At 42.9% G+C, this 26,161-nt stretch overlaps 3 protein-coding genes across 5 annotated transcripts in view; 1 reads left to right on the top strand and 2 right to left on the bottom strand.

Annotated features, from left to right (window-relative positions):
• pum3 (pumilio RNA-binding family member 3) overlaps positions 1-4,045 on the top strand; it is a 94,148-nt gene extending 90,103 nt beyond the window's left edge. For both annotated transcript variants that reach the window (XM_084035431.1, XM_084035430.1), the window contains exons 10-18: positions 75-153; positions 354-452; positions 807-860; positions 965-1,045; positions 1,242-1,384; positions 1,600-1,822; positions 1,900-1,987; positions 2,966-3,056; positions 3,278-4,045. In XM_084035431.1, the coding sequence (XP_083891557.1) occupies positions 75-153; positions 354-452; positions 807-860; positions 965-1,045; positions 1,242-1,384; positions 1,600-1,822; positions 1,900-1,987; positions 2,966-3,056; positions 3,278-3,407 (988 nt within the window). In that variant the 3' untranslated portion in view covers positions 3,408-4,045. The remainder of the gene's footprint in view (positions 1-74; positions 154-353; positions 453-806; positions 861-964; positions 1,046-1,241; positions 1,385-1,599; positions 1,823-1,899; positions 1,988-2,965; positions 3,057-3,277) is intronic.
• Positions 4,046-4,629: 584 nt separating this feature from the next.
• On the bottom strand, positions 4,630-10,572 carry kcnv2a (potassium channel, subfamily V, member 2a). Its single transcript, XM_084035252.1, has 10 exons — positions 10,487-10,572; positions 9,601-9,755; positions 9,189-9,326; positions 8,745-8,923; positions 8,477-8,648; positions 6,593-6,784; positions 6,199-6,453; positions 5,981-6,097; positions 5,677-5,802; positions 4,630-5,566 (listed from the first exon to the last, which is right to left on the bottom strand). The coding sequence occupies exons 2-10, from the start codon at positions 9,736-9,738 to the stop codon at positions 5,288-5,290; spliced, it is 1,596 nt and encodes a 531-aa protein (XP_083891378.1). The 5' UTR covers positions 9,739-9,755; positions 10,487-10,572; the 3' UTR covers positions 4,630-5,287.
• Positions 10,573-11,198: 626 nt separating this feature from the next.
• Positions 11,199-26,161, bottom strand: part of vldlr (very low density lipoprotein receptor) — a 41,304-nt gene continuing 26,341 nt past the window's right edge. The window contains exons 10-20 of one of the 2 annotated variants that reach the window (XM_084035712.1): positions 25,705-25,830; positions 24,093-24,264; positions 23,597-23,821; positions 23,391-23,509; positions 22,399-22,538; positions 21,182-21,323; positions 20,425-20,574; positions 16,349-16,408; positions 13,686-13,763; positions 13,418-13,587; positions 11,199-12,488 (exon numbers count right to left, since the gene is read on the bottom strand). In XM_084035712.1, the coding sequence (XP_083891838.1) occupies positions 12,453-12,488; positions 13,418-13,587; positions 13,686-13,763; positions 16,349-16,408; positions 20,425-20,574; positions 21,182-21,323; positions 22,399-22,538; positions 23,391-23,509; positions 23,597-23,821; positions 24,093-24,264; positions 25,705-25,830 (1,418 nt within the window). In that variant the 3' untranslated portion in view covers positions 11,199-12,452. The remainder of the gene's footprint in view (positions 12,489-13,417; positions 13,588-13,685; positions 13,764-16,348; positions 16,409-20,424; positions 20,575-21,181; positions 21,324-22,398; positions 22,539-23,390; positions 23,510-23,596; positions 23,822-24,092; positions 24,265-25,704; positions 25,831-26,161) is intronic. The other variant, XM_084035713.1, reaches the window with a different exon arrangement.

The raw sequence follows: 26,161 nt of genomic DNA on the forward strand, positions 1-26,161 counted from the left end.
CAACATCATGACTAATATTATTAGCATCAAGTAGAAAGCTTGTAACTACAACTTCTGTTGTTCCTGTGTTTCAGAGAACAAGTCATCAAACACTCTCTGGTCCACAAAGTCTTCCTTGACTTCTTCCTGTTGGCACCAGAAAAACCGAGAATGGTCAGCAGCTCTTTGAAATCACACATAACGTTGTCTATATTTGAGTAGCAAAGTATTTCTCTAGTAATGCTAGTGTGGTGTAAAATAAAACTGAAATCAAAGAGTAAAAGAAAGAGAGTAACAGAGCAGAGATTCCTTTCATGCTGACTGTGTTTCCCACTGACACGTTTCCTCTCTTGTGCTTGTTTTGATGTGAGCAGGAGATGATCGAGTCGATCAGAGAGTCTGTGGTCTACATGGCTCACACACACGACGGAGCACGAGTGGCGATGCACTGTCTGTGGCACGGGACGGCTAAGGTGTGTGTGTGTGTGTGTACACACTGTTTAATGAAGATACAACTTTACTTTACTGTTGTGTTGAGCTCAAACACGCAGATTACAAGGGCACACCAAGGACAAATCCTCTGTCAGAATGATGATGATATAGAACAATAGAATAGGCTCACAGGCCAAGGGTGGGGAGAGTATAACATTAAGACTTCACACTGAGGAATTTGTTGCGACTACATTTTCCCTTTAAACACAATGCATCTTGGGACATTATGCGGAATATTATAAAATCGGTATACGAAAAAATGGCAGGACATGACAGGGTTTAAGTAAAATAAATGTCTAGTGTCTTTGTTTTGAGCTTATTTTTTCATGTTTCAGGACAGAAAAGTCATAATCAAAACTATGAAGACCTACATGGTGAAGTTCGCCACAGTAAGTTCCCGACTTCATTCATTGTAGAAACAAGGTTTCAGATTAGTTTTGTTGTTGTGTATCAGCTGTTGAACCTCCTCAGACTGACTGTTATTGTTCCACAGGGGGAGTTTGGTCACCTGGTCCTTCTGGCCATGTTCGACTGTGTGGACGACACCAAGCTGGTCAAACAGGCCGTGCTGTCAGTAAGTCTGACCGCACATTTATTCCACACGTTAATGATATTCCTGGTGATTTAAATAGCGACATCACTTTTCCTTTAAAAAATCTAACTAAAGTATGATGTGAAAAATAATGTAAAGAAGCCGTCAGGTCACAATGATTAGTGAGAAAAGTTGTGGTTCTTTTTAAGAAAAAACAAATCTTGTCTCACCTGTTCAGGAGATCCTGGCGTCTCTGGACGAGGTCATCGGGAATAAATATGGCAAGAAAGTGTTGTTGTACCTGCTGAACCCCAGAGACCCGGCTCACCTGCTGCCGGAGATCATCAAGGTGCTGGAGAAAGGAGACGGGAACACACACAGGTAACAGCCGAGTCTGACAGCTGTCAGTCTGGAAGTACAACGTCCACTGACACAAAAGGATCATAGTCACAGTTTATTGGCTGGACAATTATGAAGCTCCAAAAATGTTCAATATTCAGTAAATACATAAAGAATTCTGAAAGAAGGAATACAATATGAACTATTAAAGAGCCAAATGAGTCACAGTGAGATCAGCTCCGTGTTCCTGTCATCAGTAAAAAGGACATGGCGCTACGGAGGAAGGAGCTGCTGGAAGTAGTCTCCCCCCCGCTGCTGGAGCATCTCCGTGACAACGCCGCCACCATGGTGATGGACAAGGCGTCCAGCGTCACCATTAGCGACATCCTGGCGTCTGCCTGCGGGGACCTGCGTCCCGCCATGACGGCCGTCGCTCAGCTGGCCAACCACGATCTGGTGCCAGGAGGGATCAAAGGACAGGTAGAGTGTGTGTTATTAGGAGGATGGTTGAATGGAATAACTCTTTATTTACTCTTGAGTTTTTGTTCCTGCTGCAGCTTCATATGGCGGAGCATCCAGCAGGACACCTGGTGCTGAAATGGCTCATGGAACAGGACATGACTCTGGCCGAGGCCGGCAAGGAAGGTAAAAGACTTGAAGTCCATAAAAAACATTTTTGTTAATTTCATTTCTGGTGCCCTGAAAGAAGCTCACAAAAATAACTGGAATTTACTTTTGTTTGGCAAATGGTCATTACAAAACCTAGAAAGAGCTTTGCCTATATGCCTCATGCACAAATGTGTTTACCGTAGATGACCATTTAGTAGCCCGGGCGTTTAATATGCTAAATCAACTTGGAGCCCAGGCGTTTATAAGAACCAGGCGCGTATTTGCAACAGGCTACAATTTATTTTTGCAATGAGCAGCACCAGACCATCATGCAAAGAACAAGGAGCTCACCATAGCACCACTGGAACAAAACTACTTTTTTCCCCCGACGCATCTTTATTGACATCAGACAATAAATACAAAGACAGTTTGTCTGTGTTACCGCGACACAGGGAGCTGATCAGAGCAGTGTTATGAATGATAACGGAAGGGGGGGTCGATCGCGGTAATTTCAACACTGTACATTAGCGCATTTATCTATATCCCTATATCCCTCAGTCTAGCGCGCCTGTGTTTGTGTGTCTGTGTGTGTGTGTGTGTGTGTGTGTGTGCGCGCCTGCATGCGAGAGAGAGAGAGAGCGCGAGAGGAGGGGCTGACTGACAGAAGAGGTGAGAGCCGGTGAAGTGCTGTTAAAAAAAAACTTTTGTTTTCCGTGCAAGACTATGGTAAACACTTAATCGCCCGGGCGTTTAATTGAACCGGCGTTTATTATGCAAAATGAGGTCGGACCCCCGGCGGCTATTAGAGCACAGGCGCGTATTTGCACGCGGGCGATTATTTGGTCATCTACGGTATGTAATAGTGTAAAATGATTAAATGGTACATGAAAGCATCAGAAACGTTTCCCCATATTGCATAGAAATCAGTGAAGTTTTCAAGACAAAGACAACCAATATAACCTTGGGCTGAATAGAAGTTAAACTGTCGATGTCTACCTCACTTGATCCTCTCAGAGCGGTTCGGCAGGATACTGGTGGACACAGTGGGAACAGACATACTGAAGACCTGGGTCAAAGTCAACAGAGGAGCCATGGTTCTCTGCAGGTCAGTGTGTACATAAATACATACATGCATGTGACAGCGATCTCCCTCAATACAGGAAAGCAAAGGACAAAGCCATGACATCACATTAGCTGCACTGCTTACATGTTACAAGACATACAAGATTAACATGGAAATAGTTGAATATAGGAAATGTTTATCGGATAGTATTTGGATATCTGGTCCCAAGCTAACATTTTTGAACCTCTTGTTTTTGTGCACAGCCTCCTGAACAGCTACGACAAGACTGTGGCGGCAGAGGTGAAGGCGGCGCTGGAGTCCATTAAACCGGAGCTCAGCAGCATCAGCAACAATAAAGGAGCTGAAATCCTGCTGGAGAATCTGAACAAGTAGACATTTTGTTCCAAACAGACTGGTGATGTAAAAACAACACAAAAAAACATCACTTCCTGTGCAGCAGTGGGAGTGCTTGCAGCTGTGAATGGGAATGTTTTCAGGAAGCGGATACAACCTGGAGCGCTGCCGTTTCTTGTCCGTCCGATGGAAAAATGGACGTAAATTTGTGTGGAAATGTTGAGAACTGTATGTGAATAATTAAATGGAGGTTTTGGAGGACAAGGTGGTGCTACGAGGAAACGAGTTAAGATACGTAGATACCACAATCCAGTCACTGTCTATGAAACTTTCTTTCACATTAAAAGCTTACATGGTAAAAGAAGAACTGCTTTGAGCTGCTGAAGGCTTTTGTGAACAACAAAATGTAAAACAAACAATTAATTATGAAACAACCATCACTATGGCTACACACAACCAAAAAGGTTTTCTCGTGGCAATTTGAGTGAACTGTCCCTTTCACAAGTCTTCTGTTCTAGCTGTCTAGTACCGACTGCCATTTCACATTTTTATTCTAACATTTGATACCATCGTACAATTGTATCAGCTGAAAACGTGTTTGCAAATTAAAGATTATTCTATGTAAGTCATTGTATCTGAGGTTTTTAACGAGTTGAAGAATTAAACTTCCAATGTAGTCAACTGGTAAATGTATTATTTTGCACATGATGTTACACATTTTAAAGAAATGTTTTAATATCTAAACTAACATTTAAATGAAAACTCCAAGTAATCAACACTGGCATTGCAGTTGAAATTCACTCATAAATATCTTTTTTTCTTTCATTCTTAAAAAAAGACAGTTTTTTATGAGTGAATAAATATATATGTATATGTATATATATATATATATATGGTAATACATTTTTTCTTACTGTTTTCACACAAAACGCCAACTTTATGAGATCTAAAAGAGGGATTATTTTTCCCCCCAGAATGGGTTAATATATATATATATATCGGAGCTTTCGCACAGCGAATTAAAGCACCAATCATTAATAGCATTGTGTTAATTGTTTGAGTCGCACCTGTAGTTATCAAACAAGAACGCAGAGGAGCTGTAGCCCGAAACCAAGATGGCAAACTTTATTAGACTTTCAACCTTGACAAAAGTAGCGCAGATCAGATCCACCCCTTCCATTCTTACCTTTCAAAATAAAGTGTAGAGTGTTTTTCTTTGTTTTTTTTTCATTTTCGTGTAATTTATTCATCACACCTTTTAAATGAGAAGAACTATACCCGGGTTTAATAGCACAGCTTTGTGTGATTAAAGAGACATCGGTTTATTATTAGAGAGAGAGAGATGTATGGATGAGATAAACAATTCTAATATCCATCGTCCAGATGTCGGGTCTTCAACTTATGATTTATTTCAGTCTGCTCCTGAATCCTGGATTACTTATGAGCTTTAGCGACTAATGGACAGAATGTGGATGGAGGAAGAGGAGAGGTCTTAATGATGGTGGTATGGACAGCTTAAGCATAGATATACAATATGTAGATCTAAAAGAATATATTGATCTAAAATTATATAATTTTTGGTAAATAACATTTTTAAAATGAACATTTTCTTCGATTTTCAGTCCACTCCAAGCCCCACTGATTTCAGTGGATGTTTCATCACCCAGTGCATGCTGGGATAGGCTTACTAATAAATTAAATGTCCTCTCAGGATATTTTAAATTGTCTTAACTGATGTCCAGATGTCTCAGCAGGTTACTGGTTCAAACCACTGTTACTGCTGCAGTCTCATTCTGCCACAGGGCCTTACTAGTAAAACGGCCTTTACAGAATGTCATTGTTTCCATTTCACAGCCTTGGCCGTCACTCCTGCCCGTCCAGTTAAATCTTACCGTAAACCCGGAAATGTACAACCCGGCTCACTGCGGGCGAGACGTCCTCGGCTGGACAACGTCCTCGCAGCACTCGGCCAACCTCTTTGCCGCCCTCCTGGCGAAGTGCACCTTCCCACGGGCCTTGGATACGGCGGCGTACTCGTGGGACTTGAGCTTGGTGTAATAGTCGGAGAACTTGTTGTAGAGGATGGAGATGGGCATGCCGTTGAGGATGACGCCGAAGGAGATGCAGGCGAAGGCGAAGATGCGGCCCAGGTTGGTCTCGGGGAGCATGTCGCCGTAGCCCACTGTGGAAATACTCACCTGGAGGAGGAAAGAGTCACGGCAATAAGGTGATTGGTGATGTGAACACGGAGGAAACTGTTAGAAAGCAGGTGGAAAGTGTGTGCATGTTTATAGGTTTGTTGACTCACAGCGGCCCACCACCACGCTTGCGGCATGGAGGTGAAATTGGTGTTGTAAACGTCGTGCTCCACCGTGTACACCATGGCCGAAAACACGAAGATGCCCATGCCGATGAAGAGCAGTAAACAGCCCACCTGCACACACACACACACTCTTTAGCATCGATCCATACAAGCCATGCATGTTCCTACTCAGATCCTCCAGCATTTGCAACCTACAAATTTCATCCAATTCTCACTAGATGTGGAGCATCTAGGTCTCTGACCCAAGTATGAAAATGAGGCTTCTTAGACACTGTAGGTGCGGTCAGACCTGCTGATAACATTGTCTCAGTGTGAAGCCGAAGGCTCGGAGGCCTGTTGAGTGACGCGCCAGCTTCAAGATCCTGAAGATTCGCATCAGACGCATGATCCTCAGAACCTGACCCACCTGCACAAAAACAAGACACAGAAGAAGAGGAACCAATGAAAGTGGGTGAGACTCACAAATGCAATCAACCCATCCTAACCTCTCCCATCAACCACTTTCACCTTTCCGACGCGTGCCACGGTCTCGATGTCCCCTGAGTGCGGATGCATGTCCCCATCCTCGAAGCACTCCAGGAGCATCTGCAGGTAGTGCGGCAGGATGGCGACCAGGTCGACGGTGTTCAGCATGCTGCGTACGAAACACTTCAGGTCCGGGGTGGACACCAGGCGCAGCAGGTACTCCAAGGTGAAGAAGGTGATGCAGAACGTCTCCACATACTCACCATAGAATCTGCCGCTGAGCTGGCCCGACGCCGTCTGGGAGAGAAGATAAAATACAATAAAATAGAGAAATGACTATAGCACAGTAATCCAAGGAGGCCATTGTGGTGGTAATGTTAATGCATTTAAGCCTGTGATCACACATTCTTACCCTCTCACAAACTAAAGTACACACCTTGTACTGCATCTCTTCCACGGTGTTGAGCGTCATGGCGACCAGCGACACCAGCACAAACATGGAAGAGGCGATGCCCACCAGCTTGGCGCTGACCGAGGAGAACGGCTTCTCCATCAGGTTCCAGATGCTCCTCCGGGTCGGCCCGAAGGCCAAGCCGTCAAATAGCACCTCGTTCTCCTCCATCTCCAGCTGGAAGGAACGGGACAAGAAAGCATCCCATTCACAGACTTGAAACGGGAGGAAATATCTTTTTCATGGCAATAAAGAAATAACTACATTTTATACTCTGTTCAACCATGGAAACAAAACGATTTTCATCAAGGATACAAGTTTCAAGAGCAGGTAGAACAGACAAACAAAATGAATCCCAAACTGAAACGCAAAAGGAGCAAAAAGTGAACGTCAAGAGAACACAACAGGGAAGAAACTGGTAGGCCTACAGCAAACGACACCAGAGTGGGACTTTTGTGCTACAAACATCTGTCGGAATCTGTGCCAAGAAAGAGCTTATTCTCTCCCTCTCCATCTTGACAGATGGAGAGGGGAGCGCGATTTATAATGTAGGTCAGCCAGACTCAGAGTCAGCCAGCAGATTACTAACAAAGTCTCACAGGTGCTAATATAAAAGCACAGACCGCTGAACCGCTGAAGCTGGGAGGTACTTCTTGACATTTTTATTTGCAGTATTTTTGAATATATGGAGCCTGGAGGGAGGAATAAAGTAAAAAGTAGTGTGTATAAAATACTAATTAATTTCATAGTTCACAGGGACCATTAATTCCCGCTGAAAGTGCCTCCAGTGAGTCCTGCAGACGAGTAACTGGGACAGTGTTTTATTTTGTGAATGTCATTTTTCAATGAGCACTACAAATTAATTTCCATTCCAGACATACACAACAGCTGGAGAAATAAAACCAAAACCATACGCCCTGATTGTTACCGCAAGGCTGATAATATATAATAATAAATTAAGCTGTAAAGCAGTAGGAGTTGTCCCAATACAACACAAAATGAGTCCTCCTATACCATTGTTTTTCTCTTAAAGAGCATCATTGTCATGACGTCTGCCATAGACTTACTTAGCATAGAAGATTCATTAAACTGTGACTATTAGCGATTCCTAGCATTCCTAGCAACTTTCAGTAGACGCTAGCATAACGCGGTCAGCTGGCTGCCATCTTTAGCTACAGAAAGTTAGCAAACGTATTAGCTGCTGTTAGTCCTGCTCCTGGTTCAGCCATTCTGTCGCATTTACTTCAAAAGAACATTTAACTAAACTGTCATGATGGTGTGTGAATAAAAGTAGATGAATTGGGACAGTGGCAGGAATTTTAACTGTGTCGAATAGGCCGGTGTTAGCTTGTGTTAGCTAGCTAGCAAGTGTGAGCAACTGTTGTCTGCAAGCTAACTTCGACTCACAATGACATGCTGATGTTAAGCATGTTCTCAATCTTAGTTTAGCGTGTTAGCATGGTAATTCATTAGCACTAAACACAAAGTAGGCTACAGGTAGGCTAACGGGAATGTCATTAGCTTTTTGCAACTATTTGGTCATAAACATATTCAGCTTATTTAAAAAAATGCCGCTAGATAAAAAAAATCAATGACCAAAATTATTTTTATTTGTCCTGAGGGGACCGTGAATATTATTTATCATCTGTAGCCTATTTATTCTATCAAAGGGAGGCTAACAAATGTGTGCAGGTTCTCTTTTCAACCAAAGGCACCAGCTTGTGATTGGCTCTGTGTTAAGTTGAGAGGAGGACCTCTCCTGGCCATCATTGGGAATTGAAACCTGAAGACCCCCCATTGCACAGGGTTGTTCAATGGGGAACCGGAGTTAAAGGTAAGCTCCATGCTTCTCACAGACTGCCAACCCACCTCTGCTATCAGCTGCTTCTGTATTTTCAGCTGCTCGTTCAGCTCGTCCTGCCTCTCCTCGAAGGAGATGCGGCAGCAGCGTTGGCTGTTTTTGATTCGGACGCCCCAGTAGTTGATCTCCTCCAGGAAGTTGCGGGGACACAGCTCGTCTTTAATGTACAACACTCCGGTTCTGATGGAGAGGACAGAGACAGAACGGTGTCCAGGATCATTCCAAGAAGTCTTAGGAAAGACGAGTGAAACATGCTTTTGGCATTTTTATTTCAACCTGTAGAAGTTGAAGATGCTATGAAAGATTTTAGGGTCCCGGTCGAAGAAGAACTCGTTGCTCTGGACGATGTAGTCGTCGCACAGGTCCAACTTCCTGCTGTGGTCCGTGTACGTGGCCAACTGGCCGATCCGTGTCTTCGGATACCTGGCAGCCAACCTGTAGGGCAAATAGTACACCTGGAGGAGGAGGATAGTACACCATTGTGAGAAGCTGGAACACTAGAAGGCTTTTAAAATGGTGATCAAGAATGGGGGGAAATAAAGCCCATCTTCACATGGAGAATTTACAAATGGCACAGACTTGAGAAAGTTGCAAATCTTCACCTTTGAGAGGCTGAAACCAGAACTGGTTTGATATTTCTGCTTGATAAATCTATATCAGTCTGGTTTTCAACATATCTAGCCAAGCGGGAGGTTTCGTGGCAGGTCAGAGTGAAGTTACCGTTCCTCCAACGTTGATGTTGAGAGAGAAGTGTTTGATTGGAGAGGTCAGCAGGTGGGACGGAGACACCGGGAGTCGATCTTCCTCCTCCTCGTTTTCATACTCGGCATAAAGATCGTAGATGTCTCTGCCCAGATCCTTGACAAACAACACAACGGTATGCTGAGTCACTTTAGCATTTCAAGCATGTGGACAGAAAAGGAAGGATCACACTAATACATACAGAATACATCTGAAAAACTCTCAGGGGAAAAGATTAGGACATGCCATAAGTGGGTTTGACTTAGAGAAATACAATAATAATTTTAGCATTTATGAAGCATAAAAAGTGTGGCATTAAGAGTCCAGTTTCTGAATATCTTTGGGTTCTGAATATTGAACACACACACACAGAATAAATAAGTTGTCTGACCTGCATGGAGTTCCATGGTTTAATGAAGGTGTTGTTGAAATCCAGATAGTCGGCCAGTTCTTTGGGGTCTTGAGTCCGGCTGCCGTGCTTGTAGCTGGGGAACAGACTCCTGCTGCGGGCTCTCAGGTGGGTCAACATGGTTGGCTACTGAATGCCTACGTGTTTGAACCCAAATCAATCAAAGTGCTCGTAGAGGCGTCCTTGCAAACCATGCTCACACAGACACAGCTGGCATCTTGGAGAAACAAGCGAGCAAAAATGCATGCAAGATGGGAAATGTTTCACACTAATTCAGAGAGAAATCATGTCGACGCACAGCTGACACAGCGAGGTAGGAAATGACTCTCGTCCTCTAATGCAGCAGACTCTGATGATCTGGGTGCTTATCCTCTTCTATCCATCTCTTGATCCCTCTTTCACTCTCTCTCCTCCCACACCAACATCTCATAATTTATAAATCTGGTTATCCCAGGCTGACAGAGTAGTCAACGTCAATTTACTAAACAGTATCTAAATCATGAAAAAAAAAAGTGATAATAAAAATGGAAACTAATTTCAGGACTGGTTTGACTGATAAATGATTTCAATAAGGACAGTTAAGAACTAGCTTGTGTGATGCAAATAAATTACTTTTTTTTTTTTTTATTAATCACAACAAAAGTGAGCACATCGAGCAGGACTAACTTGATTTCAGAGTAATTCATTTTAAAATTGAATCCCACTACATCTTTTAACTGGTTATTTGTATTTGATACAGCTAATTTTTAAATAAAACTATTTAGGGGTTTAGTATAGAGAGGGAGGCGAGGTTGAATGGTAAACAAGTAAACAGTCACAAGAGGTGGAAAGCATTTGTCAAAATGCAATCTGGGAACCATAGACCTACCGGTAAGTATCACACATCTCTGCCTTAATCCAAGTGTGTGTGTTTGTCAGTGAATCAAGCAGTCAGCGGAGGTACAGAGATTAATCCCTGCTGCAGTTAAACGGGGATAATGAACGGATGGAGCCGGACTCGTTCCAACACATAACACACCGCTCTCCCACCGTCTCAACCCACGTCACAAACACGCCTCCACCCGTTCATCCCTCAACCCAGTTATCCAGCCATGACCAGTCAGCAGTGGTGATTTTTCTCTCTCTCCGGAGATTAAAACAAGCGACTTTGATAGCAGGCATCTTTTTTTCCTGTGACATCCTCACCTTTTGGATTCTGATTCACATTTTGTAATAATGTTTGGGCTAGAGGAGGATATCAAGTCAAGTGGAGTTGGTGGAGACCTGAATTTAGTGCCAGTGGAAAAAAAACTACCATCGAGTATATTAAATAGATCAATATACAGATCCATGGTGACCAACTACATGGTCAACACATTATAAAATACACAATCTACTAGATAATTAAAACTGATCAATAAAATAGAATTAATTAGCAGGCACAATAATGACTTCTGTCAAAAATATCACTTTTTTGCATTAAGATTTCTGGTTATTGTAACTAAAAACAAACGGCTGCAGACTGAAACTACATCAGTATATATGTGGACACCCCGGTTTATATAGAGCATCACCTTCATGACAGAAAAGACAAGACCATGTTTTGAACAACGTTGTGGATTAGGTTTTAATTCTCAGGAGATTTGCAAATCAGTTTCTTCACAGATACAGAGCTTTTAAGTTTTAATAGTATTCCCCTCACTGTACAAGGCTAGAAAAAGTTCACAGCAACAGCACACAAACATACAAAATAGATTTTTACCAAATTCAGTTGTGTTGTTTCAAGTTTTTTTTCCTCTCTTTTTATCAGCTTTTCTTTCTTTGTTAAATACATCTTAACTAACCCTGGTATGATGCCCAACCATAGCAAAAAATTGATTTAAAGTCAAATGTATACAATCTTATTTACACAAGGAACATTTGATCAAAGTGCATTGAAGAGAGTCCTGATTGACGGTCATGTCTTTGAGGGATGACTGATAAATATATACAATGTTTACAAATGCTGTAATCATGATGTTTACGCAGCTTCTATAATAATAATAATCAAACCGCTTGTAAGAATGCACTCCAGGAGGTACAGTTTGAAAGAAAACAAAAATAATCCAAATAAAATGAGCAAATAAAACTTAAATCTTAAGACATTACTGCCCAAAACATGATCGTACGTAAATATTCACACATCTGAGCCTGTAGGATCAGAGGAGGCAAGAAAGAGAGTTCGTTTTAGGATTCCCCGCCTTCACTTCTTAATGACCTTTGACCTCCCCTCCATTCAGAATATGGTCAAAAGGTAGTCCCATGGCATCTTTAACACGAGCCACATTGGATGCTGACAGCTCAGATGCAGTTTTAAATCCTGTCCAGCATCTGTTTGCAGAGAAAAATACTGCATCTTCCTGTCAGGTTTCCACTTGAGTTTGAACACAGAAAGCCCAGTTAGGTGATCAAATTGTGAAAATTCACCACGTTTCTCTCATCCATTGTGAAAAGATGGCGTTGGATTTCCCCAGAGGACAGGGCAAAAAAAACAACAAAACAAAACAAAACAAAAAAAGACAGGATGCTGTGCCCCAAAAATCAGGACCCCCCCCCCAAAAAAAAAAAAAAAATAAAATAATCCTTAACACTTTGGATGACTGAAAACAGTTATGGACACAATTCATTGTAGTATTCACATAATAAATAACATTTCCTCAAGTCATCCTCTCCACAGATAATGACATAATGCACTTCAGAAGGCATGTGGTCGCACTGTAAGGGCTGCTGCTACTGACAACCGTCGGCATGGGAACGAGGTGGCGCCATGCAACGCTACGGGTCACCGTCAAACAACCACAAAAAAAACAAGACGATCATGATAAATCGTCTTCTGTGCTCACTATCGAAATCTGGAGACAGAGAGAGGGAGGGGGAGGAGAGAAAGAGTTGGTTTAATCAAATGTTTCCATGTTTTGTGTCGTTTAGACTGGAAGCAGGAAACGGCCTGAATCCACCAACTGAGAGCATAACAGTCACCAACGTGTCGAAAAGTGAATTAACAGACATGATGCAACTTATTTGGTACATTTGCAAACATTGGGAAAGTTAAAAACAACTAGGGTGAGTGCAGTAGGTGTGAGTCCATCCCGTGGCTCTGACTGGCTTTAGGTTAATCTCTGTAATCTGTGTACAGAAAGATGCACTAAGGATTACCAAGGCCACAAGGTCAGGGAGCGGGTTAAGGTCAGTGACATGCAGTCTCCATCCTCTGTTTCAGGATGAAATGATATAAAAACATCCTTAAGTCCCTTATTGAAACTAGTTCTGTAAGATAAGGGTTTCATTTAGGAGCACTGCATAAAGACTCTTAAAACGTCTCCTTGCCCAAACGTTTGGACTAAGGCTTACACAGCAGTTCCTGTCATATGCAGCACATGTGCACATCAGTTACCAGGCCTATGCTTCACTCGCATCACCATCGTTTAACATTATTTCACAGCATTATAGTCCGTGATAGCTAGCTTCTTTAAAATTAACAAAAATACACAAAGGAAAAAAAGATGGAGATGAAAATGTAGTTATCCTCGAAGAATATGGAACACTTATTTATTTCCCTTAACATTTCTGGGAAAAAAATGATTAAAAACGGACCTAGCAATGCATAAGGGAAAACTCTAGTAGCTACAGGCAAAACAAAAGGGGTTCATTATTAACAACCTAATAAAATCATAATGGTGATTTTATGCAACTCCAAAAAGGTGTTCTGTGCTGTGTACACGCAGCCTCTTCTGACCCTTTTTAACCATTATTCCCCATGATCACGAGGTTGTTTACTCACCGCAGGGTAGGTGTGACCCACGTTGGCGCCGTGTCGGGTGATGTCAATGTTGAGGTCTTCTTCTGTGGTCTTCAGGTACACTGGGTTGTCAAAGTTCATGCTCTTCTGGTTCCTTAGCTGCCAGTTTCTCCACATCAGGTAGCCACCTGCCGCCGCCATCGCCAGCAGCACTGAGCAGAGGGACAAGTGGACATAAAAACAGTCAGATGGCGTGTGTGTGTGTGTGTGTGTGTGTGTGTGTGTGTGTGTCTGTGTGCGCTCTACGCACAGACAGGTAGGATGGCCCAGGCAGCAGTGGACCCTCTGGCTGTGGAGTCCACCTGGATCGATGTGCTCACGTTTGATTCTGAAAGACAAAACAAACCACAGAATGAATTTTGAACCCAAAATACACCTTCAGGACACATTGTTCAGTTTTGGAAAAGCCCCCTTATTTCATCATGTTGAAAAGGAAGAAGGTTTAGTCAGAAGTTAGACGAACATAGTGTGGTTGGGAGGGTGGAGGAGATGGCTAGTGAGTGATGATTACTAACACGCCTCTATTGAGAGATACTGGGGGAAAGGGGGCTTCAATGCTCATAACCATCCAACTGATGTTAAAATGCAGTCCTTTGGATTCAGCATGAACTGCTACTAGATCTAAAAAAAACCCTGAATTCTTTCATTTTTTTCCGACTCACATTCTGCCACAATAGAAGTTGATTGGTTTGAAACGTAACACTGTAAATGAATGTTTCCCTCTGGGTCAACATCATTCAGTCTCAGGGTTTTCATGCAGCAGTGTTTCGGTGTCAGGGACGAGTGAGTGACATGACTGGCAAACAGCTCGGCTGAAAGACTTCAGGACAAAGACAACAAACAGGGTCTGTCAACTCGTGCTCTTCCTGCCAGTCGGTCCGCTCTGCTGCCAAATGGCTCGGTGATGTAATCAACATGCCTCTAAGCCTCAAAATGAATAAGACAGAGCAGCTGGCCAAGCATAAATTCTACTTTCACAATCATTTAGTCATCTGGCTAGTTAAATGCATTTAAAATACTACAATCTTTTAACCTCTCGTCAAATTCCAAGGAAAAGAAGAACCATATTTGTGAAGTCTTGTCTCATTACTTTGACTTCTATTCCCTCTGTGGCTCATTGGTCCATTGGTCTTCTTCTGCAAAAGTAAAACCTTTAACAGCTCAACTCTGCATTTTCCAACGATTCAGTAATTCTTTAAAACAGCTGGACGCTAGTTTTACATTATATTTTTTAAATCAAGCATTACTCAAACAGGAGAAAATAGTATTCGTTGGGGATTATTGTCAGTGGTGGATTGATAGTAATTTGGTGCTCCAGTTCCTGAAGATGTCTCAATGATTTGAGTTTTTGTGTGTAGTAATACAACAATCACACTCATTTAACTATAAACATGGTGGAAGTTCCACTAATCCACAATGGTTCTGGCAATTTGGCCGTAGTTCCTGGTTTCTGCCACTAGGTGCTGCTCCTGGGCTGCACTTGTAGAAGAACGTCTGCTGGTGCAGTTTGGTGCCAAACTGTAGTTTAATATGGAGACTACCTTCCTTATTCTAAAGCAGCATCACATGTACAGCAGGGAGAGCAGAAAGAGTTTACCTCCATTATGGATTAGACACAAAATCAAGGGTCAAACTGAATTAAAAGTCATGAGAACAAGTGCTGTTCTCATGACTGCTCATCAGTCAACCTTGTGCTGCTGATTAGGGTCCAAGTTTAAATGTGAGATTTTTCAGAGGATTAGGAGAAAGGTAGTTAACCCCACACACACAATGTTAACAGGGCTGAGCGATGTGGTTAAATTCACATACAGCTGAAGTCAAACCACAAATCTGTACCAACACTAATTAAACTTTATCAAAATCAATCATGAATAAGAAAATGGTGGCAGTCTCTCTGAAAGATCACCTCTCACCAGGGACAGAGCAGTGAGCAACCAAAACGAGAGAAAATGTAGTTTGAGCGTAAATAAGTAAAAGAGCACACCAATAAACATTTCCATCAGCCACAGATTGTCAAAGGTTAACTCTAAGTTGGAAGCAATGCTATAAATATTTTGGGGAGAAACCGTTGGTTTATAGAATACAAGATTAAAGTGCGAGTGTTTTGGAACTACAGATCCCATCATGATTTGGATGATGTAATCAGGAAGTAGAATGTCATGTTGGTAATCACTCCACATGTACGTGCACTACACTGACCCGACGCAATCGTGCAATTTATCCACAATATAGTCCCGTTGATAATTCTCACAATGGAACAAAGAAAGTAGTGTTGATCGCTTGTGTACTAGTTTCCCACAATGACAAGCATAGATGTAAAGCTGCATAAATCAAGAGCCAGGCTACAATAAACCTGTCAATTACGGGGCATAACCACGATTTGTTAGCGTCTGAAATCTCAACTAGGGAAGTATTATGTTAATTACGGCTCACAACTTTCAGGCTTAAATAATAGACCAGCTGGAATGGAATTACCCCTTGAATACCTCAGGCTACCCGACGTGCTATCTGCATCCCAATGTGCGTCAGAACCAAACACCAAAGCACTGACGGGAATCATCAATACAGATATGCTTGAGAGGGTAAAAAAAAGAAAGACATTCAACCCAGACCATTAAAAATCTCTACAGGCCACTGTGGACAGGGTTTTAATATCGGCAGGAGATTAACAAATAGGCTGATTCAGGACATGTGGCGAGGGAAAAAAGCCAAATACACTGCAACTACGGCTGCAGCCAAAACACAATTAAAAAGGACAGATGTTAGGATTAACAGTTAGAATGGAAAAACATGTGAATCAGCAGTAAGGGAGGGGAAGAGTAACCATCATTGCATTTTTGAACAAAGCCCAACATGCTTCAAAGCGAGTCAGTAGAGGCAGGCAGCAGAACAGGCACCGGCCGATGGTTTTACCTGGGGGCGGCCGTACCACAGCTTTCCCGTCATCGTTTGAGGGACCTTTGGTAGAATGGTCTGTCACAGAGAGAGCCAAGAGTCATCCTTTTCACACCAAAACTACAGAAGTTGTCCTATTTTTAAACTGCTCACACAGAAAATATGCCTTCTTTGAAAATAGACCAGCTCTCAAGAGACTAAACGAGTAAATAACTGCTCGATAGATGAAAGTGGGAGCCATTTTTTACTCGGCAAGAAAGCAGCCATCACCGAGCTAAGAGACGAGGCAAACGTTCATAACATAAATCGACAACAGCAGCAGCGTTGCATATTTACAAAAAGCCAATCCTCATTGTTTCCCTGCAGTTGATCAAGCCAGACACACAAAAAGCTGGAGAAGTGGGGCGACGACATTCAGCAGAAATGTAAGAGCTTTAAAGCATCGTTGCACAGTGAAGCACATTGAACTTCCATCCACACAACCAGCACAGACAGCTGCAGCAATACAATACAATCCTATGCAGCCTCGATTAGCAGAGCAGTGGGGTGTTGCTGTGTTTACTGTAGAAATCACAGGGCTGGTAGGTCTCCTGTGTAGGAGTTGGAAATGAATGCCTCATTCTTGCAGTCAAACATCTGTGAGTGCAGTTTCCAAAGCCTTTATCGACGAGACACTATACTAGTGCTGAAACAACCCATCAGGAAGCTGATTAACACATTATGACTCATTTGCTAATCAATTAGTCATTCATCAAGCAAAAATGGCCCAACCCATTTAACATTGTGTGACTGGATAACAGACAAAAAGCATCCCAATCGATGCAGCAGAACTAGATATATACAAGGGTTATCCTCGTTGTACAGCAGGGTTACGCTGGCAGGCCTTCTGCCCTCGACTGCCTTCCAGTGTGACTACAACAAAAAACACAGCGGTTCACAATAAAGACTTCACAGGCTCCCTTAGAGACCGCCGGAAGCTAAATGTAGAAAAATCAAATAAGCGATTGGAAAGGGTTTGTAGTTGATTAGCCTGTTTGATTCAGAATTGCGCTTTGATAAAATATTGACTAACCATACGGGTTAAACCATCATCTAAAACTGGACAGGTCACTAATGATGAATAATATTCTCGGGAACACAGTGCGGCTATAAGTGGCGTCCCAACATCATCCTCTATTTCAGCCCGAGGCAAACACTCCCTAGTTGCCTCTAAAGGCCATTATATAAATCCCCCAGTGGTAGTTTCAGGTTCAACCCCTGAAGTGAAGAGCATTGCTTATTACTTTCTTCCACTAACAAGATTAGAGCCGGTCTAAACTGCAACTGCACAATGCTCTACAGTTCCTATTCATTTCAGCTGCAACGGCTGTTAAATGGGATAAATATGTTAGCTGGCGGTTTAGTGACGAGCAATGAGGCCTTTGGCTGCAGCCCAACTAGGAGGAAGGTGGAGGAGCATTCAGCGAGTGACAGGCATCCCTCTTTAACCCCTCCCACACTATTCTCACATTTAAACGCTACCAGAAACACAGACAGGCGTGTAAACACAGTCGTAGAAAGACATGCATGCACATAAAAGACACTCACAACCCCGAGCATGCACAGAAACGGTCCACACTCGCACAAGACACTTGTGCTCGGATACAAATGAGTTTGCATGAATCCACATGCTCAAAAACACTCCCTGGAACTGCATGCACACAGCACAATTTCATACAGCTCGAGGGTAACTTCATTCCTGCAGAAAGGAAATAACACCACATACAGTCTGGGTGGTACATTCAATTATTACGGTGACTGTAGAGAGCCTGGAGGCAGCTCCAGATTCCCAAACAGCCCATAAGCAGGCGAGTCAGGCTGCAGGGGACCTACTATATGAAAGCCATTACGTTTCTGGAGAAAGGCTGTAAAACCTGCCACAGAGGTGGCAGATTTTTTTTTATTGCAGCACAGGTCACCTCACCCTACCATATCATATTCTGGTTCCACACGTCTATCGCCACCCGTAGCTGGGTGGAAGATCCAAATAGGTCTGGTGTTGTGGTCAATTAAATGCCGTTATGGACAAAATGCATCTGTATGCTTTAATCAAAGTGTCTGGAAATGTCCCTTCTGATGGCAGGCAATGCAATACATTCCTGGATTATGTAGTTAAACCAGTACTAATTCTACTAAAGTAACATCTAATAACTGACGGAGATGTGGTAAATAAAGGCAGGGCCATCCTAGAGGTTAAGTTATGCTTTGCACGCGTGAAACAGTTAAAACAGAGCTGCGATGCGTCCGTGGTGTCCACAACAATCTGTGTATGCGATCACAAGGAATGAAAGGCTCCACAAAGTGTCAAGAAACTCTGGAAAACAATCCTCAGTTCTCCCTTGAACATCACGAAGTGTGAAGTCCTAAAAAAACTCTGATTTGGGAGGGCAGGAGGACGGTGGTGCAGAGTTGCCAAGGAGATGTTGCAGTGCTTTGTGTTCACCGGCGTCTCGGCCTACAGTTTGAGTCCAATTAGGAGAGTATGTGCACTGAATTCAGCTGTCAGGGTCCTATCTGATGCCGCTTCAGTTTGAAAAGGCTAATCTGTGGGAACGCAGAAAGGAGGTGGGTGGCTAAAGACAAAAAAAAAAACAACTGGAGCAGATCAGAAACAGAACCGCGTTTCCCAGCAACCTCCAACCACCGATGGAGGGTGGGACTGCAGTTTGGAGATTCATTAGTAATGGTGTGAATTGATGCAGAGATATGTCCACACCAACTGAAAATGTTTCAACTGGAGAACTATATTTTATTTCCATGGTTTGGGCCCCGCCCATTGGTTCCAACAGAAGGGAATCTTAATGCTACAGCACATAACTATTATAGACAAAACGCACTCCCAACTTTGTGTTCGGTGACATTGCCATAATGAAAAAAGGACAAAAGCCTTCCCTATCATAAAAAACAAGTCCGTCTGAAAGTGTTTCCCATTTAAGTGTGGAAGAACATGACCGGCCTCTACGGAGCCCTGACCTCAATCATGCATCGCCTTTGGGATGAACTGGACTGCCGACTGTGAGCCCGGCCAGCGACAGAGCAAAGCCCTGCGGCCGGCTTCCAACATCATGTGGAAAGTCATCCCAGAATAGGGAGGCTGTTAAAGCAGCATGAACTCCCATGGTTCTGCAACGACATCTTGTTCTACCCCATAAATTCAGCTGTCATGGCACCAAGACAGTCACATACCAATCATAGAGAGAGCAATTAGCCCCATCAGCAGAGTGTCTAACCCAAGAATGACCGGACGACGCATCAAACTCAGGAGAATAGGTGAGGAGGTGGATCTGCAGGTGAGACGTCAACACGGATGGTGTTGAAACAACACAAACACGCTGAAAGTACAGCGAACTTACTGCGCTACTGTTCAGCTGTCAGACTCCTAACAGAAACAGACAGCTGGGTTTGTGGCTGACGGACACGGATAGAAGACGAGACTCATTCACACCAGGGAAACATGCTTGAGAGGCTGAGAAGCAGAGGGAAAAGGGGAGGGAGTGCAAACTCTCCTTTATTGCATCAAAGCCAATTTCACCCAAAGACTTGGACTCAATTCATTCAGTTCCTCTAAATCTTGTTACCATGAAGCCCAGCTCCCTTTAGCCCCCCCCCTTCCATTCTTTAGGAAGAGGCACATTTGAGACAAGCAGCACAGTAATGGGAAGACGAAGCACGGGAAATTAAATGCAACAGGTTTACAGTGGTTAAACTGGTCTGTACAATCAGAAACATTGTCCCATGATGCCATGCACACTGGCTTAAAGGCATCAAAAGGCAAATTAAAATCAGATGGTCGACTGCTAAAATGTATTCAAGCCTTTAAATTTCAATATAAAACATTCTTCCTTTCTTGAAATATTTTCAGTTTTGCCCCTTTAAACTCGGTCATGATTCCCTATGGATTATAGAAGAACATGGAGTATCGGGGAACACATAACCTTGGTTAGAAGAGACTTTTGTTTGGAGTATAGAAACCCGTCGTAATGAATGCGACCCAATGTTTACTGGTTTACGCCTGGTTGGGTAAGTGAATCCACCACTGTGGCGCTGCAACTCACCGGGTCTGCAGCGTAAGCCGTCGGCAGTCAGCTCCTGTCCCTCTGGACACAAGCAGGTGTATTTGGGGGAGTGTTTGTTGATTTGCGGTGCAGGCAGACACATGTAGCTACAGCCTCCGTTTTCACCTCTCTCTGCACACCAGTTAGTGCCTGCACACAAGAGTCATCAGTTCTCATCAGTGTGACAACATTTTTTAAAGACGATCTGCAATCAAGCTGTAATACAGAAATCATTAATTGCAATAAGATAAAGCCAATGCTGGAAGGGGCTCATATCAGGATAACATCGTTTGTCACGTCCATATGTAGGAGTTTAACATTTTTATCAAGTTTATCTGATCTAGACTACCACATGTTTTTGCTAGCCAGAAAAAAACAAATAGGAAAGAACTCAAATTTTAAAATGCAGAAGGAGGTTCACTTGACCTTGGAATTGCAGATTGACAAAACAATCTCAACTCAAGGTTCCCTCGCTCCTTCCAAAGTAAACAGACATCTTCTTTTTGGGTTTGTTGACAAGCCCAATGTTCCTGCTCAGCTGAAAGACGCCAAACCCCGATGACCTTGTTACAGTTGGTAAGTAAGGAGACAAAACTGTTTTGTCTAATCACAAAACCCTATTGGAAAACAGTGTGGAATAAGAAGCCTCTGAAAAGCTCAGAAATGGAGGTTGCTTTGTTGTCACTGAACCCTGTATAGAGAGAAAATCATCTCGATCATCATTCACGTCCATCCTTTCCTCCTGTTCCCCCCTTACCAGACAGCTGGATCAGCTCATGGTAGACGATGATGTCCTGGGGGTCATTCAGGTTGCTGGCCAGCGTCACCACGTCAGAGCCCGTGAACTTGTTTGCGCCGTAGATTGCTTTGTTTTCGCCGTCAGTCCAGAAGACCCGATCCTGGGAAAAGGGACACGAAGAGCTCATTTTCCCAGCAACAGCTAATAACTACAATGCTGAAGCCGTCTCTATGGAACGTGACCAAAGTGCAGAATATCTCAAACCGCTGTACAGGATACCCGAAACATACTTTCACAGAATTTATCTATACACCAAATCCCTTACTCCGAAAGCCTGTTCCCTGCCAGCTTCCTATTTTTATTTCTACGACCCAGAGCAGAGAGCATAGGACCTGAACAAATCAGTTTCACCGGATTTTATCAGTTACTTTTAAAAATAAATGAATAAAAAGCAGTGGGATTCGTTATTACAGCGATGAAACCACTCAACATGAAGAGCTTCATGGACGGAGACGTTGCATCACATTTCTATTAACTGTAAAAAGCTAAAAGCACAAAAGAAAATGTTTTCCCCCCACTTTAACCAGCGTTACAGAATACATTTTAGTTGAAGCCAGTCAGTCGTGAGCCGTACCATAACCACATTTCCCTGTGAATAAATGTGGCTTCTGTTCGAGTGAGAGCGAGGCAGCAGTTGTACGAGTGGGTGTAGGTGAAACAGACAGCGAGCGCGCCACATGTCCAGGATTTTATGATTCAGAACTATAACAAGCCAAAGACGGTGGTGATATATGAAGACCGCGTGTTCTAAGCAGCATGGACACGTCGTCTTTAGATGCCAGAGAGTGTGTGCCAGGATGTACTAAACCAAATGTCCCGAGTCCCAGTGGGGATATCACTGGGACTGCAGATGCCAACGATGTCAGAATGAAAGAGCCACCTCGCCTAAACACAGCCTAGGCGATTCCTCTGGCCATGGCGACGGTAAATCCCAGATTGATCCCAGCCAGTTAACGCCTTTTCATTTTGTTATCTGCAGTTTCTAAATTAAACTTATTCTGGTTTAAATAATGACGTCCAGGAAGTCCAAATCCGTTTAGTTACTGCAAACGTAACTAGTTCATATCATGTCGAACGCCATTATGTGTATATAGGGTTCGGCAATATGGCCAAAACCATCTTCTGTTACAAAACATGTTATTATACACTCAACGGATTAAAAACAGGAGCAATACCTCAAACACAGTGAGAGCGAAGGGATGAGCCAGGTAGTCTGGAGACTGGAGTACTTTCTTCCTGTTATCTCCGTTCAGGTCGACACTACAGAGCATGTGCAACTTAGAGTCCACCCAGTACAACCGGCCTTTGATGAGATCTGGAAGGAAAACGGAGCGCAAGAAGAAACCGGAGAGGAGAGCATGCGATGAGGCGAGATATGGAAGAGGGAGAAGAAATAACAGAAGAATAGATAATAAATGGGAGGGATGGAGAGTGGGCAGAAAAGACAGGAGGTACAAAATAATTACACAAGGCAAGAAAAAGGAAAGGAGTGATGGGGAGAGGCCCAGATGAAAATTGAATAAAGTATGTTGACAGGAAATGAGACCAGGGAGATGAAGAATAGAGAATACGGGAGAGGACAGAAAGAAGATGGCGGGCAGAGGTAAGGATAAAAGAACAGGGGAGAGAGAAAATCTAAATCAATACAACATTTCATTAACGAGGACAAATCGATTACATTTCCACAGCATGGGAGAAGAAACCAAACAAAGGAACCATTTCATTATACGACGTTTGATAGTATTTCACTTCATTAAATAACACATGCAGTAATAAAGCTACAATAAGAACCACAAAAGATTACTACAAATATACCATGTGCATACGGTTCCTCCATATTGGATTTTAAGTTCAGATATTGAAAAGAAGTGCTCAAACCCCCCAAAACCTGCCCCAGTGATTACCTCCATTTCTCCTTTTGACCACCCAGAGAATAAAAAGACCATCGATGTGGCCAAAAATCATTAAAGCTTCGATCCATTTTGGTCATTTCCCTGAAATTTGTCTGTGAATCTTCTATGAGGAATTTGTCCATGAATGATTTTATGAGATAAAGGTACTAAGGTTCCTTTTCCAGAGGGAGGGGGTGTGTGTGTGTGTGTGTGTGTGTGTGTGTGTGTGTGTGTGTGCGTGCGTGTGTGTGTGTGTGTGTGTGTGTGTGTCTTACCCAGGGTGATTCCATTTGGCCATTGGATGTCCGTCGCCACCAGAACCTGTCTGTCCACGCCGTTCATACCAGATTTCTCAATCTTGGCAGGCTCCCCCCAGTCAGACCAGTACAGAAACCTACAGGACCACCACAGACATCAGATCTGTATATTTACGTTGTCAAGTTAAGATAAAAACCTCAAATCAAACCTCAAATCAACCCACCCAGACAGCGGATCCACAGCGATGGATGCTGGTTCTTTGAGGCCTCTGTTGAACAGAATTTTCTGTTTGGTTCCGTTGAAGTTGGCTACAGAAATGGTTTTGGTGCCGAGATCAGACCAGTACAGGTTCTTATAGATCCAGTCCACGGCAATTCCCACAGGAGTCTGGACGTTGTCAATGGCTTTGTTGTGGGTGCCGACGTCCCCTCGTTTGTCCAGCACAGTGCTGTGAGGAGGAAGTCGTCAGTTGAACAGTCACATGTCCACATTAGTTTAAACTCCTCTGGCTTTATTTCCCACAAAACCTCCAAAAGCCCGATATAAACAACAGTAAACACACTTTAACTAAAAGACATTGATGTCACAGGACAACTTTGACCTGCTGGTGCTAAATGAAGATTCACTAGGGGATCTACCACATTTCCTGGCAAACCATGCAGCTTCTTTGTGCTCTGCTGTGTTCCCTCACATGCCTCTGTTTGGGGTGCGTGTGTTACCTATAAATAGCCCTCTGGCCCAAGTCAGCCCAGAAGATGGTCTGCTGGTCAAAGTCTGCATCCAGAGCCACTGTGTTCCTCTGCTGCTCCACGATCTGAGTGTACTCCTTCCTCTCCAGACCCAGACGACGGACGTCTCGGCGATTAGTGAAGATCAGGGAGGGCTCCTTACCTGAGGTCAGGAGAGACATGGTTAGAGATGGAGAAGGTCAATCTGACAACTCATGTCTTCCAAGTGTTCCTCAGGTTGCTGTTCCACTTGCTGGAGACCTTTTAGATATGATTAGTGGATTTAAATGTTTAAGATCCAAGTCTCATGTCACCCAGAATCTGTCTGAACTGAGCAACCCAATAACCAATTTGTTGTCCAATTCTGAGTAAAAAGTCCAAATGGTGATTTTTAATAAGATTAAAAAAGGACCATGCCAGTGTTACTAAATGTCAAGGTTAGTTAAAACTCACCTCGTCGTTAAAGAGAAGTCAGAATTAAATGGTATGGTCCTTTAAGATTAATGTGGTGCAATGCAATAGTAATCCATCACGTTTAGAAAAACAAACCACCTGATGGATACAGTGATGGTCTTTGTCAACAGGCAGAACAAAAGTCTCCTTATGCAGAAAAGAGCAAACAGCATGTGATCAGCACACGAGGGGATGACATCTCCAGTGGCAGCACAACACCAGAGCCCTTTATGATGGTCACATATGTGAGGTTCATTCCTACAACCTGGGGTTATTTTGATCTCTTTTGTTTTCTCAACCCAGCTCTCACTAAAGAGAGGATTTTGGTCACTTTACTCGTGTAGTTGCCCACGCTGGGATTAACAAATCTGCTTTTAAGATTTAAGCTATTAATCCTCTGGTTAATTATGGACTTCATTGTGTAGGAAGCTTGTAGTGTGTGGGTTAAAAAATATCTCTCTACCACACCAACATATGATGTGCATTTTTCACCATTACTCAAATTCTTGTTTTTAATAAAATACTAACAATATTCCCTACGCAGGTCTCCTTCAAGAAATGCCATTATTAAAATGATTTATTCATGCATAAGGTCGGTCTGTGCTCACAATGAGGCCAGTGGGGTATCAAACAATTTACACAGCTGCAATTTAACTATGACGGCAAATTACAAAAAATCGCTTTTTTATAACAAGCGATTGTTTTTCAGGACATTTTGGTAATTCTGTCATTTTCCAGGACTTCATGAGTTGAAAGTTGCATTACCCACTCAAATGCCAGCTAAGTGACCTATCTAAAATTAAAAGGAGCAACAATAGGTCATAATGTTACAATTGACTTGAAAGCCATTTAATATTTTGTCTAGCTACATTGTAATTGGTTGTACTGAGAAGTGTCTCCACTATTTATCCACTCATATCAATGCAACAGCAGTTTCAGTCAAACCAAATAATTTAACAGGAGCCTGTGGTGCAGCTCACTGTGGTGCTTCTAAAGACATCCACATAGATGCTCTACTGTACAATTCTGTCATCGTTTTCTTGAGCAGAAATCAAGTTAAAGCCTGAGATGGGAAAAATGCAGTAAACATTTGGAGTAATACTTCAGTATCTCATATTTCAGGTATCTGTATTCCCAGCTGTTGACTCACCGACAGCCTTGCAGACTCCGGTGGTCGGATCCATCTGGTAACCGTTGTGGCATTCGCACTTGTATCCGCCCTTCAGGTTGATGCAGATCTGACTGCAGATGCCGGGATTCAGACACTCATTGATGTCTGCAGAGAGAGAGAGAGAGAGAGCGAGGATCCAACACCTTTAATAAGAAAATCTGCTGGGTACTTTAATTGGGCAATCAGAAGTTTGCAAATGGCTCTGCTGCAATCACAAACCATTTGGGTTGATTATTTGGCTTATTGGATGATTATTTTTACAAAGACCTTCCCAGAGATGGTTGTGTGATGGCAATGTGACCACACAGCAGGCACGGCATTAAAACTGCCTTTACCTTACTTGTCAGTTTGATCTACTACGACACATTCCGTTAAACAACAAAAACAAAAAACAATTTTAGGACCAATTCACTATAATTCAGACCTAATCAAGAAA

The sequence above is a fragment of the Eutrigla gurnardus genome (genome assembly GCF_963514095.1).
Source record: "Eutrigla gurnardus genome assembly, chromosome: 19".
Lineage (NCBI taxonomy): Eukaryota > Metazoa > Chordata > Actinopteri > Perciformes > Triglidae > Eutrigla > Eutrigla gurnardus.

What these genes read in the sequence shown, in the direction of transcription:
- kcnv2a (XM_084035252.1), bottom strand. Translation starts at nt 9,738, where the DNA reads ATGTTGACCCACCTGAGAGCCCGCAGCAGGAGTCTGTTCCCCAGCTAC. An exon ending in AGCATCTTCAACTTCTACAG is followed by an intron (nt 8,649 to 8,744) that starts GTTGAAATAAAA and finishes CCTCTCCATCAG; the next exon opens with AACCGGAGTGTTGTACATTA. An exon ending in CCGTGGCACGCGTCGGAAAG is followed by an intron (nt 6,098 to 6,198) that starts GTGAAAGTGGTT and finishes GTTTTTGTGCAG; the next exon opens with GTGGGTCAGGTTCTGAGGAT.